Consider the following 18,791-nt stretch of genomic DNA (forward strand, 5'->3'; position numbering starts at 1 on the left):
GGTTCGACGGCGTCATCCCTATATGGACCCGTAGGAAACTTGCTATCTCAAGGCCCCGGTCTGGAACTGGCCCCAGCAGCAGCGGCGCAGAGATAAGCTGGCTGACCTATGTTTGCGTTTAAATATTCGGGTTGTCGAGCTGGCTGTATCTGCCGAGAAGCCGCTGTGTATTGTCGTTGTGCTAGAGTTGAGAGCGCGCGAACGTACGCTTGTATATCTATGTCTGTGCGTCTGTATGGAATTTATGTGTTCATGTATACGAAAATGGGAGACGGCGCTTGATAGCAGAATAGTGATGGCGGCGCTGCTGGCGATAGCTTCGGGGTGACATTTTCATTATTACCATCACTGCAGTCACTAGCACCATTATCACGATTTTGCCCGCTGCTTATTCGTCTCATTACTTCTTGTTCGCTCGCTATCCTCGGTTAGATAAGCAGATCACCGCCTACCCCTTTCAGGTATTAAATTCGTCGCACGAAGTACTCTGACACAGCCAACTCAAAGCTAAAGCGTTGATAGCTTGTGTAACTCTTCGCGACAGGGAAAGCTGTTTCAGATAAAAACTCTGTGGCCTATGGAATTGTTATGCATGCATCTTTACTGAGGATTCGACTATATCCATGACCGAAATTTTTAACTCTTAAAGTGTTTTTTTGCATGAAAGCGCAATTTAACCTGGAGTAGCCATGCCTTATAATATCAGCAAATCTATATTATTTTCATAGTTGACGCTATGTAAATAGCTTCATTCTTAATAATCGTGACCTTATAAATTATATATGACGTTTATTTTGTCTTGCCTGTTTCATGGATACCTGTAAAGGACAACCGACTGTACGTGAAACGGGAAGTTTTACAATTTTTAACAGCTTCTGACGCTATTATTTAGACGGGTATTCCACAACAGTCATTTTAAAACATGAGCAAAAAGAATTTGACCACCTTTCTAGCCGTCAGTTCGCACCGGTCGTCAAGTTACGATTGATTTCGGCATACGTAGATTCTTTCATCTATCACTTATATGCAAACAGTTTGTTCTCTATTTCCTTCATGCTCGTCTGTTTTCGGCCGACCGACGATTCCCAGGGAAAGCGGGTATTTTTCGAAGGTGGCCAAGAATATCACAATCGTCGTCACGTCGCCATCTTCGTCTTCGTTCTTTCATAAGCTGACTACTGTCAGTCGGTCGAGCCTTTCGTGTTCCATGCTTGTTCTAATCCACCGCTTTGGCGCCTGCTCCATTGCCCATCTGGACGACGTTTGCCCGTAGATTCATTTGATGAAATAGACACGTCGCATCGTATAGCTATAGAGCTCGTCGATCCCCTCTATTACCGTTGCCTCCGCTGGCGGCGGCGGCGGCGGCGACGGCGCCGCCACAAACCGAGTAAATACCTTCAAGGCGATAACAGAACGATGTGCCACTCCCACGCGAAGTGGAACTAGAAACCCAACAACAGCAACGGTAATAGCAACAACATGCAGCGTGATTCAACAAACGGTTACCCCAACGTCAGCAGTCTTAACAACAACAGGACAGTTCTGGTGAACTAAATGCTGCCGACACAGCGGAGCCAGCGGTATTGTTTAGGTTAAAATACAAATTGCTAAATATTTTCGGCCGCTTGATCGCTTGCTTATTCGTGCTTGTCTGTCGGTATAGAAAAGCTGTACGCCGTTCTGCTTCATCGTCCTGACGGTGTCTGCTGATGAGTTGAATCTCTAACTGAAACCGCTGTCATCATCCTGTTTCTCAGGCTAATTCACAGTGCATGCTGTGCACTTTAAAGATGTTTTTATTTTGTTGAGGAAAACAACATATTTAAAGTTTAGAATGTGTGATAACTGCGAGTAAAATATAGTACTGTTCTTTTATTACATATGGTTAAGACACGATTCGTGCTGTAAGTAATGTGCATAATAATAATGCATCACCATAAATGTCGTCACAGTTGCCACAACTTTTTATAGGCATCAGCTATTTGTATCACTTATCTGCTATACACCTAAATAAGTGTAATTTTAGCCAAATTAATATGGGTGAACAGAAAAGCCGCCCAAAATGAGAGCCGGGCTACTTTATTTAATAGAGATTTGACAACAGAGCTTATGAAACACAAACAATATGAAACGTACAAACGACGCATATGTGCACACAAACAGGTCTGCTTTTATTTACGAGAGGACCCATACATTCTCGGATGGAAAAATGGCATGTTGATTTGCAAACGTGATGATTTTGTCATCTTGGTCATGATGGTCAGGAACATCTTGAAAACTTAAGAGATAGTTAACCTGATTTTTTCGAAATTTGTCCAGTTAACATGTAAATAACGTTTTTCAGCGCTAAAAATGGTTTTACACTCACGACACAAGCTTAATGACGTAGTACTATTGCTGAAATTGTTGCTATCTAGAAGCTAATTATTTCAGTATTTTCTAGGAAGAAATGGCGATGGATAAAGTCTCATCTTGGCAACGTGGAACCAAATAGGATAGATGTAATTATAACGTTAACGATTAGAAAACTAAACATAGACAATTTCGATCTGTTGTAGTATATTATAAACTACGTTGTAATTTACCTAATGACGAGCGTACACTGGTGGTCGTATGAGAAGTGATTAATTTTACATACTGCTACAAAATACACTTACTACCAACTAATTTCGAACTCCAGCAATAACAAAATAAACAACGAAATTATCAACTACTGAAACGATCGTGGCATTCTGCAGGTCTTGCACGTAGCTTCTAGCAGAGGGTGAAAGCTAGAATTTACCGTTTTCAGCTTCACGATTTACCCTGGCTATTTCGTCGGCTTCGTACTTCGGCTTTTTATATTGTATTTTACCGCGTCGCTCATCCAGCATCCGTTTCCGGTTCGTCTTATCGAGCCTTTTACGTCGTTCTTTTCTTTCAAGATTAACTTCTGGGTTAAGCACTTTTTCAACAGCTTTACTTTGTTTACGATGCGCCTTAATACGAGCCAGCTCGGTTAACTGGCGAGCATAACCTTCTTGGTATTGTTCAAAACCCATTTCACGACGAATTACATGTGACGCGTCCTTTACGAGCTGATAAAAGTCTTGATCTGTAAGGTCAAATTATGTGTTAACGTAATATTTCGCGTTTTTCTTTTCGTGTATACACATGCTCTGTCAGCTTGGTCGTGTAGCAACATTGAGATGTAAAAGAATAATTATCTGTTAGGTTTTATGGGGTAAAAAATCGTGTCTGTTGATCGGAGCTTCCAATAACGGGAAACGTACGCGCATTTTATAAATCTGCAAGGATGCGGGGGAGCAAATTGAACCTACCTTTTGCGGTGGATTCTAGATCACGCACCAGTGGGCGAAGAAAATTGTGGCTGTAACACTGCAGGACTTCTCGTGGACATTCAAGCGAGAGAGCCGCCAGAAGCTTGTATAAACACGTCCGCTAAAATGAGCCAATGTATTTGAAGTTGTTTTATACGCAACATAGGTACGGAGATTTAGAGTAGTACAGAAACACTAGAAGATAAGAGAGCAATTTGCCTTAGTATGTGAAAAACTGAATGGAGATATCGGTCTCGGAGACGTTGCCTTAAAGACTATTTCTCACCTTACAGTGAACTATTTAGATCTTATTTGACAGGAAAAGAAGTCGTGGTATTATATATTCTCATCAGTTTCATTTTATGATAGCTTTATGTGTTACCTTTTCATAGTTGGGTGTTCGGTTGTTCACTCTTAAAACCCGCAACTCTTTCTCGATCTTGAAAACAAACCAGCCAAAGGTGCGATGGTCACTTTGGCCGCATTGATTATTGTCACCTTCCGTTTGCTCTCTGCCATATTCAAATTCACCTGTGCTCTCATCATCCTTTTTCTGATTTTTATCACTAGCATCCTTTGCTAGCTTTCTATCTGTCTTCTCGGATGTTCCGTGGCTTAGATAAAGAAGAACCTGAAGGGACAGAAGTTGTCATTCTTTTACGTACTAGTACAAATGCTATGCGTCTACGCGGTTCGGAAGATCAATTCATTGGCACTTTCATCAATGACCACTCGTTTCTAAGTAGGCAATCATATGAGCACTCTGAAGTATATTCAGCAAAAATAGTCGAATCTGCGTTCGAATCATCACTCAAACAAAATACACGCAAACAAAAGAGATAGAAGACAATTTATTTATCATGTACACAAAAGTACCGTTCCTTCCAGTTGATCCCGTTTATATTATATTAGATTTGAATATTCTACCACCACACATTCGCAAGCATTACCTAAAGAAAGAAAAATCCTATACAAACCTTCCCAACAAACAGCAAGTTCTTGACGAGTTGATCAAGCAGGTCGTTTGGTACTTGTCTGCTTTGGAACTGTTCTAAGAAGGATATGACTAGTTTGTCGATAAGGGACCGACCTCCGCAAGGCAACCAGTCACCGGAAAATGCCTCTCTCTGTTTATTAGAGCTACCGCTTTTTTCATCTTTACAGATAGTTTGCGCCAGTTTCCGCGGTTCGTACCTGGCGAATAGTAAACCAAATATCCTTGATGCGGCGACCCTCACCCACGAATGTGGGTAAAGTAGATGCGCCTGGCAGGATGACATTAGGGAAGAACAGATAGCACGATGTGCTGGAGTTTCTGACTCAAGTAGGCGAACATGCGAAAGGATCTTGATTGTACTGTTCCAAATGAGGTACACCAGACGATCTTGCTCTCGTTCATTGTTCTCGACTTCGCAGTCTATCTGAAATTTGAATAACCAGATAGGCAATATAACAGGTGCATTATGCTCCTAATTCACGTGTGATCAGAATATCATGGAAACAGCAAGTATATGCTCCCTCGATTCTAACTGAAAAGCTATGATGGATGTATCGTCGTTACATTACATACATTTGGTTTAAATTTCTTGAGATAAAATAAAAAGGCTGAGTAGTAAAGCAGTTTGAAATTGAGGTTTATAGATAGGTTTCTCCCTCCCTACTTCCCCCTTTTCTCTCTCTCCCTTACATATATATATATATATATATATATATATATATATATATAATTACCTGATCAGCATCGTCCTTCGCCTTTACGAGCTTGACGAATATGTTCATTAAATCATCAACTCGAATGGCAAATTGTTCTTTTTCGACCTCTGCGAAACAGCCGATAACTTGAGCACCAAGAAACTGTTTTTGTACCTTTGAAACGTCTTGCAACCATTTTTTAGCAAGCGCGTAAAGCGATGTTCGGCTATTATTATTAAGCTTTTCTAAGAACGCCTTCAGGCAGCCATAACACATCTTCCGCATAATTACCGAACCATCATTTACCAAACTCGCTGATAATGGCACAAAGAAGAACAAAGCAGATTTCGCCAAGAGGTTCTGCAATAGAATCAAAAGTAGGTCTTACTAATAAGATAAAAATTCTAATAAATTATATATATATATATATATATATATATATATATAGTATAATCTCATAACAAGAAGCGAATTAAACGGGCAATGTACGTAGTACAGTTTAGATAAGTAGACTGACCACTACCTCAGGATAGAGCTTAATGATCTGATAGACCATTTCAGCAGCGCTTTGGCGACCCTCCTCCACCGAGTATTCAAGTTGACCAAGGTAGAAGGCTACACATTTCTCACGTAGTTTCGGCTCGATCGGATAGTCGAAGAGATACTTCTGATACAGGGTCCTTGCTTGATTACGTATAGCTGTTACCTCTTCCTGAATTGACATTTCTGCCACTAAATCGTGTAAACAATTGCAGCAAGCACAAAAACCGCAGCACAATTAAGGTAGGTGTAGAGAATCTACAATTTTAACCTATAAGAAATTACTGAATTTCGGTTAACGGCTAAATTACTAGGAAACTTACAACGAACTAACATCATTGAATTCTCCCCAGTTGAACGTTCAGGGTCCAGCATATTTTTTAAAATTAAAGTGAAAGTTTTTTACTTTTACCCTTTCTCATCAGACTGTGCAACTCAGGGAGATTAACGCCCTTGTCAATGACAGCGGCCAGAAGTGAAAATGCAACTCCCTGTCGCTCGACGTCACAAATATCCGTCTCAATATAGGTAAGCAGCATCTTATATTGCTCTTCGTCCAGCTCCACAGTTTCGACTTCGTTCAAAATGGTACGAACAGTCTGAAATACATTAACCACCTAGTTGTTACAACGGAAAATCTCATAGATATACACTATTTAATAAAAAGCCTGATCGAATTTTATAGTAGTAGTTATTGAAATTTCGCAGTATATTGCTTGTCTATATTTTCGAAAGTTTGGTGTAAGCGTTATTTTTTTGTTTGTTTTTCTTTATATTTAGCAGAAACAGGACAATATACAGTTATGTCTGAACTTGACCTAACCGTATCAATCAAAGTACCGTGGCATATCGTAATAAATTGGAACTAAAAAATAATACCTTGAATGCAGCGATGAGCATCTCGTAGTTGGGTCCACTCTGTTGCGTTGTTCCAAGGTACTTATGTATGATGGACATGGCCGTCGAGATAATTATGTGAAGATGCGCTTGGAAAGCTGGTAGCGGATAATGAAGGAGTTGCTGAATGACAATCATAGACAGTGTCGTTACCTTAACATACGAAGACCGTTGCAGTTGACATAGAGGAGCCACGAACGGATCTAGCATGTTTAAATGTCTAAAGGTCAGGCAAAAGGACATACGAGAAAAGGTAGATAAATATAAAACGAAGACTATAAGACGGGTCTTTGTTGAAACGACTACGTTTCCCTTACGTATAATCTTTTGCTTAGATATTAGTATTGTTGATAGTTCCTGTTTTCACTTAATAATAATTTGATATTTACAGTTAAGAATTAACGCATAATTTTACAATGACAATGACATTGTTTACAATAAATGCGAGTGTGCAGGAAGCGTCAATGAAAATTAAAAAAACACAATAATAAATATCTTATTATCAAAAAATATGTTCCATTTGTATAGTTGATATAGAAAATTAGCAAAAAAATGTTAACAGTGTATTATAATTATCTAAAATAGACTATTAACTTACTTGTTCATTTCTTGCCCGCGATTCTTACGCAAAATATCACGAAGTAATTTCAGAGCCGACTCAACGAGGACATGTACGTTTGCCTTATGCGACACCAACGTTCCAACATGGCTACGTACTGGCGCTTTTGGGACGAGAAAGACATCAGGCCTGTAAGATAAAAGAAAGAAGGTGGTAACAGTTACGACATTAGTGAGATTACTACAACTACACTTGTTCAAGACATGCAAATCTAAGAGTGGTGATCAAAGTTAAAGACACAGTCAAAGGAGCTTTTATACCGTAACAACATCTCTATGAGTTAGAGTTACGTTCCCCTTTTATTATTATTATTATTTACCTTTCATAGGGCAGTGTACTTTCTCTATTCGTGTCGTCTATATCCTCGATTCCCCGCTGGCTGTCCGTTTCACCCTTAAGCTCCTTGGCAAGGACTGGATCGGTGATTAAAAGGCGATGGGTATTTTCATTCAGTAACTTATAGCAAAAAATAAATATTGTCACTTTACTCAAGCCCTGAAAGTATCAGAATTAAGATACGAGTTAGTTTGGTCTTCCTCGAATCGATGTGAAGCACAATATATTTTTGGCCCGAGAAGCAGATATCTGTTGTGTTCTGATCAAAGACAAATGACTCGTAGTTGACCTAGTACAATATAGCAGGTACTAATATCAAGCAGTCTCGGTTATATGTGCCATCCCATCAGTTGTTGAGTAAAACTATCAGAAACCTAGTATCCTTAATAATTTCGTTTACACAAACATAGCGCCTACCACATCACTTGAACTTATCGTATCAAAATATACTAATTACCTTATTGGTTTCAAGACCGGACGTCAGCTGTTCGAAAATCTTCTCACACTTGCTTACTATACGAGCACTATGACCTGCCAAAAGTTTCACCTCAACGGCGTCAAGCAGTCGTTGTAGTTGGTCCTCAGACACTACAGCAGCAACAATGCGGAACATGTCTAGCGATTTCGTTCGTTTTGCCTCATCAGTTTTAGCCGTTATACCCGTGATATCCTTCTCATCAGCGACCTCGCCAAACTGCTCCTCTAGACAAATTTCAAGAATATCATCAGTACATTCGTCAAGATCACCCGGCTGCATCTGGGAGCGAACTGCTTCAAGGATGGCATGTACCGTAAACGTTAAGACGTGCAGTTGAAAACCTCTGCTGAGCAATGAACGCATCTCCCTGATCACATATTTCAAATAGCTGAAATAAAAGAAAAATATTACAAAGCTAGTCTACTAACTTTGACGAGAAGTGTAAGGAAGGTTTCACTGCAGTGTTTTATGACTCGTGTGTCCCCCTAAGCCCGACATCACCTTGTTATTAATCTGAGATGTGCATTTGTTCTTACACTACCTCGTAAGAAAATTCCCGTGCTTTTTATAATAAAACACGTCACATTTTGTATTCCAGTGGCAATAAGTTATTCCATTATGTATCCCCCTGTCATCATTTACAATTTTCCCGGCTCGATTCTTAGACAGACACTAAGTTGCACTATCAACCCGTAATTTCTTATTGGATTTTGATAGTTCAGGAAATACTCAAGCTTTAAATTCCATGTAAATCTAAGGCACTTGAAATGATTGACGACAGTCTTGTAACTGCAGCCGATCGTTTTGGCTAATCCCCGAGTCGTTTGTCGGCCGTCTTCCTTCACATAGCCATTATGAAGCTCAGAAAGTCGGTCAAAGCAGAAGGAATCCTCCAGGTCTGTTGGATTAGGTTAGCAAACTACTTTTGAGTAGTTTTTCCAGCGATAATATGGCTACCATACATAAGGCAAAGGTCCCAGACTGTTTCGGTTGGTTTCAACAAAATAGAGTAAGTTGTCAACAGAATACCGTTACATCACGCTTATAGAGCAGTTAAAGTCTGTTTGTATATCAGAAAAAAAGCAATAACATTAAAGAAGAGAAATTTTTGTTGCAAAAAAAACGATAGAACCTTTTTTTCAACTTAATGGTACTTACCAGGGTCCGAGAATATTGATTATTTTCACAAGCGCGCTGCGTGCCGTCTCCCTTACAGGCAAAAGACGTGACTTCAAAAATACAATAACTTTAAGCAACACAGACGACAGGTTTGTTCGTAGGAACGTTTTACTTGGCAGGATACTTAGTAGCTTAACGACTCCCACTGCAATCGAAACTCGAAGGACATCATTTTCTTCATTATCGTCGTCAGCGCCATCGGTCGAGTAGTAGCCCTAATAGTCGCAGGAATAGAACAAAAAAAATGAAAAAATAAATATCTACGTTTAACAGTTACTAACACCCAAAGGTACAGACTTGATTGTTCACAGTGAAACACTAAGCGTTAAGTAATTCTACCTTTGCTACAGGATATTCAAAGTTAAAAAGACAACCTATTTTGTAAGCACTAAATGTGTTTTAGCGAGTGATTATAAATAAAGTATGTTTCTATTTCATATTTCGAATACGTATTTCTTCTGAGTTTACCCTACTATTCGAATTCAATTTTACGTAAAAAAAACACATCAACTCCGATTGAAACAAGAATGTAAATCAGACAGACCTTTCTGGTGATGGCTGACTGCAATTTGCATAACAACACATCCTTGAGAGTCTGTAGAATCTCTTTGCCCACTTTGACATCGACGACGGTTACCATTCCGTCTGGTGGCAAGGTCCCACTTTCGTTAACTGTCGGTAGGCCTTCCTTGATTTCTTCGGCGGCCTCTTCTTGTTCAGTCATGTTTAGATCCACCGCAGCGTCGAGTGAAATTGGTGCGTCTGGTGGAGCTAAACGCTCTCGAAGCGGCAGGGAGCTCGTTGTCGATGTTGTTGCATTTTCTTCAAACACCGACACCAACTGACTGAGATCGAAGTGAAACGCGTCCAGCAAAGTTACAATTATCTTTACAATACATTTCTGGTTAGCTCTGACACTGCATAGTTCCTTATTGGATAATAGCAAAATGTACTTTTCAAGCAAACGCGCATATTGTCGCCAAGGTAGCTTACTAGCTAGCGAGCCCAAGTTCTGTATAGCAGCTTCGGCAATGTTCTGTTTGGCGTACTCTTCTTTCAACAGGAATGATTCAGTCAAAGGCAGGAAAACGTCCATAATACTTCGGGCAGATATATGCCTTGCAGATAAAGCGGTCGAAAGACGAATGAGTGCTCGTGCGCGTCGATGAAGCTAAAATGAGTGATAAACGCATGCATAGAATCAAATTAAATATGGTGCATTGTTTCAGCATAGCGTTCGGCTCTGCGAAGTAAACACGCTATACTAAATGTAACCGTACCGAATGTAAAACACGCGTTTAATTAGCTCGATATAAATCTTTACCAACCTGAATGTGAACGATGCATTCAAAGAAATCTTTTTCCTTTTCCGTGTCCTGGAAGCTCTTAAGTTCTTTGAACAACGCACGCTTTCCACAGGTGTTCAGTATATGTGTAAGGATTTTGACACATTCATGGCGCGTTGTCTCCTCGTTGCTTCGAAAACCTTTTTTGATACTTCCGTATATCTCCTGTTCGACGCAAGTCTTAAAAAATACCTCATGGCCTTCACCTAGAACATCGTGGCAGAAAGTAATAAGCTTAAAAAGCGCATACGTTGCGGCGTCTCTCAGTGAAAGGTCGCTGCTTCTAAGCGATGTATAAATGCAGCTGTGTATGAGAGGAAGCGCCGTCTGCACCTCTGGTATTTTCATGGCCTCAGTCAAGGCTACGAGCTCTCGAAATCCTTTGATTCTCTGCAAATAGGCCGGTTCTTCGGTTAGTCTTGCGTCCCACGAGTTAAGTTTCCCAAGTATATCGCATACTTTGGCATCAATTCCGGACATCTTCGTACTGAGCATCTGGAACACACTCAGGAGGACGTTTCGACTATTCCTGCCTTCCACGATGGCCCACATTCTACAGAGTGACAAGTAGATATCTGCAACCGAATCGGCTGCCACTATGAGGTTCTTAATTATGCACAGTGTTTCGTATTCAAAGGTGTCATCCTCGTTTTTCTTAGCTCGACTTTTCTTATGAAGCATTGATGCAAGAAGTACCAGCATGTTGCTAGCTAATGCCGGATCGGTGTTGTACTTGCTTAACTTGAAAAGGATAAACCGATCAACTGGATGCATGGGTCTATCATACTCTTTCATCTGCTCAAAAGAACGGGATATAATAACGAATGTGTATGGCAGCGCGATACGGAACCCAGTTGACGGTTCCGTGTTATCATGCAAATCGACATCTTCTAACGAATAAATTATTCTGGCCACTGTTTCATCGGGCGCCACGTCCGATAGAAGATATTTGATGACGTCTCTAATTGACTTGACCACATCCGGATGCGCTGATGATGTACCCAGAATAGTCATCAGATCTGACATTATTGTTCGAGTTGGATCATCGCGACTCTTGAGACCAAGTAAGAACTGAAGATTTTCCTTCTGCGCAAAGCATAAAAACAATCGGAATACGCGAGCCGATGGATCACCTGGAAAGCGCACGAGCTCCTGTAGTGTACGCCAAACATAAAGCTCAAAGAATAAATGCACATCATTCAGTTTCATCGCGAACCGATCCAGCTGAGTGAAATAATGATAAACGATGTCTACGCAGAGCATACGTGCTCTTTTGATGGACTGCGAGTAAAGACGGTTGATGTCGCCGGCTCTCTGTGTAACAAGATTCGAATAGCGCAGTAGCAACAACACAGATCGAAGCAGAAGAGGTAGAAAAGTCGGCAGGACACCACTCATATGGTTCAAAACATGGCGAATATTGTTAAGGACCCTGCAAGCCACAGAACAGTTAGTATCGGAATGTTACAAAACAACGCACACTACCATTTTTCCCTCATTAAATGCTATCAGTTCATCCATATGTTTAATATTCTATTACGTTAGTCTTTACAGCGTTATTTTATTTATCACGATAATTTTGGCATTTATCGGATCATACTCAGTAAACCTACATAGGACACTCCAACCCTGCACTATCTGGTGTTTGGTGGCTCACTCACTGTCTGATGCGTCTCACAGGCACGGCGTTTTCGGGATCAAATGACACATTCTCAAGAAGGCGTTCCGTTGAGACGCCGTCGTCGTCATCTACACTAATGTTGTACCTTCGTAACGGTAGTAGAATTAGTTCGATAAAATAGATGAGATCTGACTCCCGAGAGCTAGCTAAAAAACGCAACACAGCAGCGTGCTTCGACGCTACTCGCGACTTCGAGCGATGTCCCGTTTTTTTTGTCAGCATCCTTCCAAAGAGTAAACGCATTACGTACGGCAATACCTGCAATTAATCGACCTAGACTAAAACCGTGAAAATATTTCATAGGCCTGCACAAATACCAGACTGAATGGTATAGGATACACAAACCTCACAAATTCCACCCACCAAATATCGTATTCTACCCTTAAGGTTCTTCATATTCGAAAACTATAGATCGCATTTCGTGTGTAAACTAACCTTTTTTCTCTGTTTATCGGGCAAGCGTTGCATTTGCTTAGTTTTTTCTCGACCCGCTTCATTTTTACGCTGAACAGAACTCGTGTCATTAGCCAAAAAACTTTCGTTAAGCACGTTCATCCATTCTTTGTCATCGAGAAGTTTCATCAAATTCTCTTTACAACAGTGCAACACGCTGACTCCTGTGGAAATAAAATAAAACCATATCAAGATAATTAATATTTCCTACAGGACTTTGGCAGCATTTTCTAACTACTTTACGAAGTCTATATTAGCATTACTTACCACATGCTAACAGACATTCTAAGGCCAGTTTTTGTATCGCAGCTTCCGGATACATAAGCAGATCCCCGAACCGTTCCTCAAATTCTTCACGTTTGCTTTGCTCTAATTGTTTGAGCTCTGAATGAGCCAAAGCGGTTAAAGCGGCCTTCAAACTTGCGACACATTTTCTTCCTGGCGTAATTGCTTTAGCTTCTTTAGACCTTATACCATACTTCGGCGCGTTAGTCGATTTCCTCGTATCAGTATCGTTCATTATGCTTGTGTTACCTTCAGGCCGGACATTGTCATCCTCTACATCACTATCATCAATTATAATTGCGCCATCTTCGTCCATTTTGACATCCATATCATTCTCGTTGTCACTTAGCAAGTGTTCCTTTAGGACACGCTCACTGGCGATAAACTCCGAACGTGGCCGGAACTCCTCTTCAAACAGGTTCAAAAAATATTTGTACGGTACATCACTGACTATGGCAGCGTCGGTTACCTGTTCAACCACATTCCAAAGAAGCACTCGGTGTAGATCATAATCGACATTTTCATAAGTTTCCTTGACTGTGAGAAGATCCACAAGGGTAGTATCCATGATCTCATTAGATATCGGCGGACCGATGAAGTGTTCTTGCGTTTGAATAGCTTTGGTAGTCTCGTCAAACTGACGGTTCATAACCTCCCAGAATTTCTCGTAATCCATATAAGTGGCAATAAGTTTTTTAACAGTCGACCACAATTGGCTAAAACTAATGTGGAGTTGGCCGAATAAAAAAGCCAAAGTAAATCGATGTAGTGTCGGGTCCACAGCGTTCCTAAGGACTGTCTCAAATCTCAACTTTTCCATAAGGTTGTTCCTATTCTTGAACTCTTGCACGGTTACTGCGATTCCTTCAAGAGCTAACATATAACGGCAAACAGCAAACTTCCCTTTTGGAATCTTCTTTTCGGGCGGTTCAAACTGAGATAAAATTCGGAGCGCAAGGAATCGCACAATTGCGTAAGGAGAGGTTAGGAGCCACCAAAGTTCACTGAAGAGCTCAGTTTGAAGATGAGAGTCTTTCTCGGTGGTACTGTAGACAGCCAAATCCATCGATCTCAAGATGAATGGATCCTTGTATTTACGTAGCACCAACATCAAACACTTAGGGTCGACACTTACTTTGAGGACTACTAGACTTCGGACGCATTCCTGGATGCAAGCCAACTGAAGCAGATCCATAGTGCGTCGCTTAATCAAAACCCTCAAAGCTTTTTGAAGCTGCTCCACAACTTTGGTGGAGTCCCACAGAGATTGCAAATGACGCACTAGGCAGCACGACTCCCAGAAGCATTCCAGATGTTCAATATTTTCGACATTTTCTTTTGTCAAAGTCAACGTAGCGAACAGGTAGTCGGACAATGAAGACCGTTCGATTCTTTGTAAGCACACAAGGGGTTTCCACTCCACAAGGCTTGCTGCACAGTGAATCTTCATTCCTGCCAAAGATTCCAATTTTGAAAGAAGACGCAAGGCCCTTCTTCCTTCTTGTTGCTCGCTGTACTTCCATAATATTGGTACAACCGTCTGAAATATATACGCAGGCAAGTATACGCAAAATTTACGCTATAGCTCTGATCAACAGAACAGGATAAACAAGTCAACTTCCGATTAACCAGACTGACTCTCTACCATTTGCATAATTATACAAAGTAAAACTTTGAACAATAATCACCAAATTAAATAAACTATGTTGTATGCGTCTAAGAACCATGTGTTTGTATAAAAGATAGTAAAATAATAGTAATTAATAATAATTTAGCTAAGACAAATCAACGATTATAAAGGCTTCCATTTGATGTGCTAGTGTACCAAACGTACTAACGCCAGCTAAAGAAGGCACTTAAGATACCTCATGAAAGCAGTTGAGCTTCGCCAGGTTGTCCATAAACTTTAACAGAGCATCCTCTTCAACGATTTGCTCTGATACACTAAAAGCTTCCAGCACGTTCGATACAAAAATCTCCTTGGCACCTCTTTCCTCACAAACTGTTAGCTAAAAAAAAAACAATATAAGCAAGAATATAAGACTCTAACCCTAAACACGAATAAACAATCGATTAGAAAAAGTACTCATACATTTTAAGAACCTCAGACTCTATGCCAAAGATTTGCACTCAACTCTGCTTATCTTTCTACCTGTAAAAGCCATACAACCAACGTAACAGTACGAATTGATATATTCTTATTTAAATTTTATTATATAAGGCTTACTGCAAGAGCACTTGCATCAAGCAAATGCGGGAACGCTTCCTCCGGACATTGAGAGAACGCCTTCGCAAATGTATTGCATATATCGTCAGGATTAAGGCTCGCTAATTTGCCGTCTTTAAATGAAATGACCTCTCCATAGCACTGGCAAAGTGCTGCAAAATGTGACGGAGTTAAATCGCCCGAAGACAGGAGACATTCCTGTAATATATTTAATTGTTACGACCGAATATCAGATACAAAAATACGGCACTTACTCATTAATTTAGTTGTTTTCTTAGACATATCACCTGGGTCTAACCAATTAATGACAATTGATAAAAATACAGGCAGGAAACGTAAAGGAAACAACACTACAGTCGATGCACGTTTTTTTTTGTTTTTATTTCGCTCACCCGAAATCCACATCGATCATCCTTCGCTGTTACTGAAAAAACTCGGTAAAACAATAAGTATGCACATACACTAAATAAATGAATGATTGTAGTTCTGTACTGCGTTATTTAGACGTACAGATTTTTACCTTTAGGGTCTTCCATAAAAACTGGCTATAGTCCGGCGTAAGGTGGTTGCAAAGTAGCTCCAACATAGTCCGGATAACAATGAGTCGTGTATCTGTCGAATCACCGCTTCGATGAGCTAGCCTCTGCATGATTAGGGGGAACATCTGCTCAGCACAAGAATGAACTCGTGTCTTGACACCCTTTAACACTTCAAAGAAGAGGACACCCAAGCCCCGGGCCAAGCTTGAGTCCCGATCTGCATGACCAAAGATGATATTCAATAGATATTTTTTATCAGCTACCTTACGCAATAGAAAAGCGAAGCTTTCGGCTGCGAACGCTTTAGTATGATCCTGGTGCCGTTCCGAAAGCAGTGGTTTGTAAAGGTCGAACACGGATTCAATATCCTCTACCATAAACCTGTGCAGAAAGACCGAAAGGCAGTTTCGCCTAGATAAGCTTGTGCTCTTCGTAGTATCAGTTTAAGTACATTTATTCGTATACAAAAGTGTTTACCACGCCGCGACGAGAGATCTCTGTAAATTAGGTAAACTGTCAGGTTTTTACATATTTATATGCAACATAACCATACAAGAAAAAAAAAGATGCACACGATTTGTGGTGTGCTCAATAAGTCCAGTCGAAAAATCACAAATAATCCATGCATTCAGGAGATTAATTTCTGTAGTCTTCAGTTCTCTGCTACTCAATATCGGTGGTGTAAATGTCAACCTATTTCTTCAAAGAACAACAATGTAGTAGACAAAAAAGGTTGAAATAATCCCATAAACACGAAAAATTGACCAAAATTAGACAAGATGCTAATATAACAGTAATCACGATTTTGTGTACTTACCGCCATTGGAATTTGAAAAGATAGGCTAGACAAGTGAACACCTTTTCGAGCACATCGGCATCTCTTTGTTGAAGGTGAGTTGACGTAATAACTGTGAAAAATGTTGCAAATTCTGGATAAAATTGATCTTGAAGGTCTCTTGCCAGTGCGACCACTAGTTCTAAGTTGGCCTCGAGGGAGGGTGACTTTTCTTCTCCCAGCTGTTGTTGCAGGACTTTAAAAATCCCTGCAAGGGCAAATTTAAAAAAAGAAAGGTTAAAAATAATCCTTTGCCCGAAAATTTAGCAAATTAATTTAGGTTAGATTAAAAATAGTCAAATATTAGTTTTTGCTATTAGATACCACGTATTATATATATATATATATATATAAATAATAGGTAATAAAGTAGGAGTGATCCTACTCTGATCAACAGGAAACTTTTTTTACTACTTTTAACTTCAACCAATACCAAACTCATTACTTAAAATTCAAGCTGCCTGGGTAATGTTCCGGTTCCCATTCCATGTTCGAAACGGGAGACTAATAACCAGTCATTTGAAAATATTTGATATTCAATATATTCGCAGAGTGCACAAACATATAGAAAGCTTGGAGAAAATTTGATGTCTTCTAGGATATATACCTATGACCTTTTAAAGCACATATTAACAGTATATAATATATAGGCATTTATAGAAAAAAAAAACACAAATTTACTTTCTAAAACATTGAATATAGTTTGTTTCTCACATAACTGACTTATTAGTCTTGTGCAGCAAATCTAATATCTAACCTTAGGAATTCTATGAATGACTAATAATAACATTACATACCATCCTTGGCATGCAGAAGGTGAGGTAATGAGTAGACGTCTGGTCCAACAAAATTTACCAGCTCAGTAAACTTTTGTGTGCAGTTTAGCTCGAGCCATTTGTCGAGAGAAGCCTTAAAGTGTGTTTCCGTAGCGCCGACAATATATTGTTGATCCCGATTAATGCGGTGAATAACATCGATACTAATGGATGCTACACGTTCCGAAAATGACTGAAAAATGATTTTACAAAAACTTTAGTTTGGATCTCCTTTTGTAGATTCAATTTTAAATAGATTACATGATCGAACGTATGATTAAATTTAATTGCTAATTGGCCTTTTTCGCAATATAAATTGATAACTAATAGAACTTTCAGGTACTCTAACGTATGCACTCCAGCATACTCAGCTATGAATAAATATTGGTACATGCAGAGTGTCAATATGGCTAATTGAAAATAATAATTTATTAAAATTAATTATATTCATTACAAATTCTGCTGCGGATATCACTTGAACACATAAAAATATCTTTTAAGGAAGTTATCAGTTCACGTGATCGATAAGGACTATTACTCTCATCAGAACTTGTTAGACGAATAAGAGATCCGTACTTTAGACAATACGCAAGAATCAGTCACTAGGGTCATAATTAATTACTGCTGACGTATTGCGGTCAATATATTTAGCCAAGTAAATTATTTAGTTCATTAAATGGCAAAATCAAATTAAAATAATGTATACACAAACCCTGAACCGGAGTTCCTCACGACCCATGATCAGTTTTCCTTAATTTGCTGACACTCGAAAAGGCTACAGTAGACTTCGCAGGTTCAGCGCTAGGTACCCTTACGTTTAACACGGTCACAATTTCTGAACCCGGATTCTACGCTATGCGGAAATAGAATAGTCATTTGTATTCACGTTTTAGAATATATCCATTTTCTTTGGAGCAGACTCTCCGAGGAATACCCGAACGCGAGTAACCGCGTGTAACCATCCCGCGTACTCTCCAACGATAACAACGTCTCCTCTCCCGAAGATGCCTTCGAGCAGTTTGAAAGCATGGCGCCAAATTGGTCGCATACGTCTGCTTGATATTTACACCGCCCAGCTTGTCGTCAGACGTTGCAAAATCTATTAGTTTAAATATGTAATATGATGCCCCTTACTTGTTTTAGGAAAAAAAGTTGTTTATACAGACTAATTATTTGTCAATATATTTAGTAAGTGCTGCTTTTAGCACTTTTTTTTTTTCATAAAATAGGTTGTCCCGAACCTATAATCTCTTAAAAATTCACAACAAAGGAATAATAGAAAATGACTTCACTGTCGATACTGTATGTTCCTCCTTGCAAATTAGAGACACGTATATGAATGCAATCTGAACTAATCTGGAAAATGGCTTCACTTTTGTTGATAATTTCAAAACAAACACTAATACAGATTTTTTGGAAAATGCACAAATTATGACGTTTTAAATGCAAAAGTGCTGTAATATATTTGGGTTTTGAAATCGATCTATATTTTAAGACTCAAATTCAACATCTCTATATTGCGTCCGATATACAAAAGTGATCAAGT

At 39.5% G+C, this 18,791-nt stretch overlaps 1 protein-coding gene and 1 long non-coding RNA gene across 3 annotated transcripts; one reads left to right on the plus strand and one right to left on the minus strand.

Moving 5' to 3' along the window:
- Window positions 1–775: 775 nt before the first annotated feature.
- On the plus strand, window positions 776–6,579 carry LOC111271739 (uncharacterized). Of its 2 annotated transcripts, XR_002687070.1 has the most exons (4): window positions 776–1,583; window positions 5,771–5,798; window positions 5,981–6,083; window positions 6,492–6,579. It is a non-coding gene; the product is annotated as an uncharacterized LOC111271739 (long non-coding RNA). The 2 variants fall into 2 exon arrangements; XR_002687071.2 differs by lacking the exons at window positions 776–1,583; window positions 6,492–6,579 and adding an exon at window positions 6,336–6,463 and having other exon boundaries at window positions 5,710–5,798.
- LOC111271738 (small subunit processome component 20 homolog) lies at window positions 2,065–18,176 on the minus strand. The gene is made up of 23 exons (XM_022852712.2): window positions 17,958–18,176; window positions 17,228–17,438; window positions 16,413–16,638; window positions 15,577–15,976; window positions 15,057–15,254; window positions 14,695–14,838; window positions 12,812–14,369; window positions 12,527–12,708; window positions 12,072–12,349; window positions 10,393–11,842; window positions 9,609–10,235; window positions 9,044–9,279; window positions 7,865–8,273; window positions 7,391–7,566; window positions 7,051–7,200; window positions 6,435–6,672; window positions 5,968–6,154; window positions 5,539–5,747; window positions 5,055–5,375; window positions 4,301–4,744; window positions 3,706–3,954; window positions 3,324–3,444; window positions 2,065–3,097 (listed from the first exon to the last, which is right to left on the minus strand). The coding sequence occupies exons 1-23, from the start codon at window positions 17,982–17,984 to the stop codon at window positions 2,775–2,777; spliced, it is 8,364 nt and encodes a 2,787-aa protein (XP_022708447.1). The 5' UTR covers window positions 17,985–18,176; the 3' UTR covers window positions 2,065–2,774.
- Between the last annotated feature and the right edge of the window lie 615 nt (window positions 18,177–18,791).

Source organism: Varroa jacobsoni, unplaced genomic scaffold (genome assembly GCF_002532875.2).
Source record: "Varroa jacobsoni isolate VJ856 unplaced genomic scaffold, vjacob_1.0 contig00944, whole genome shotgun sequence".
Classification (NCBI taxonomy): Eukaryota; Metazoa; Arthropoda; class Arachnida; order Mesostigmata; family Varroidae; genus Varroa; species Varroa jacobsoni.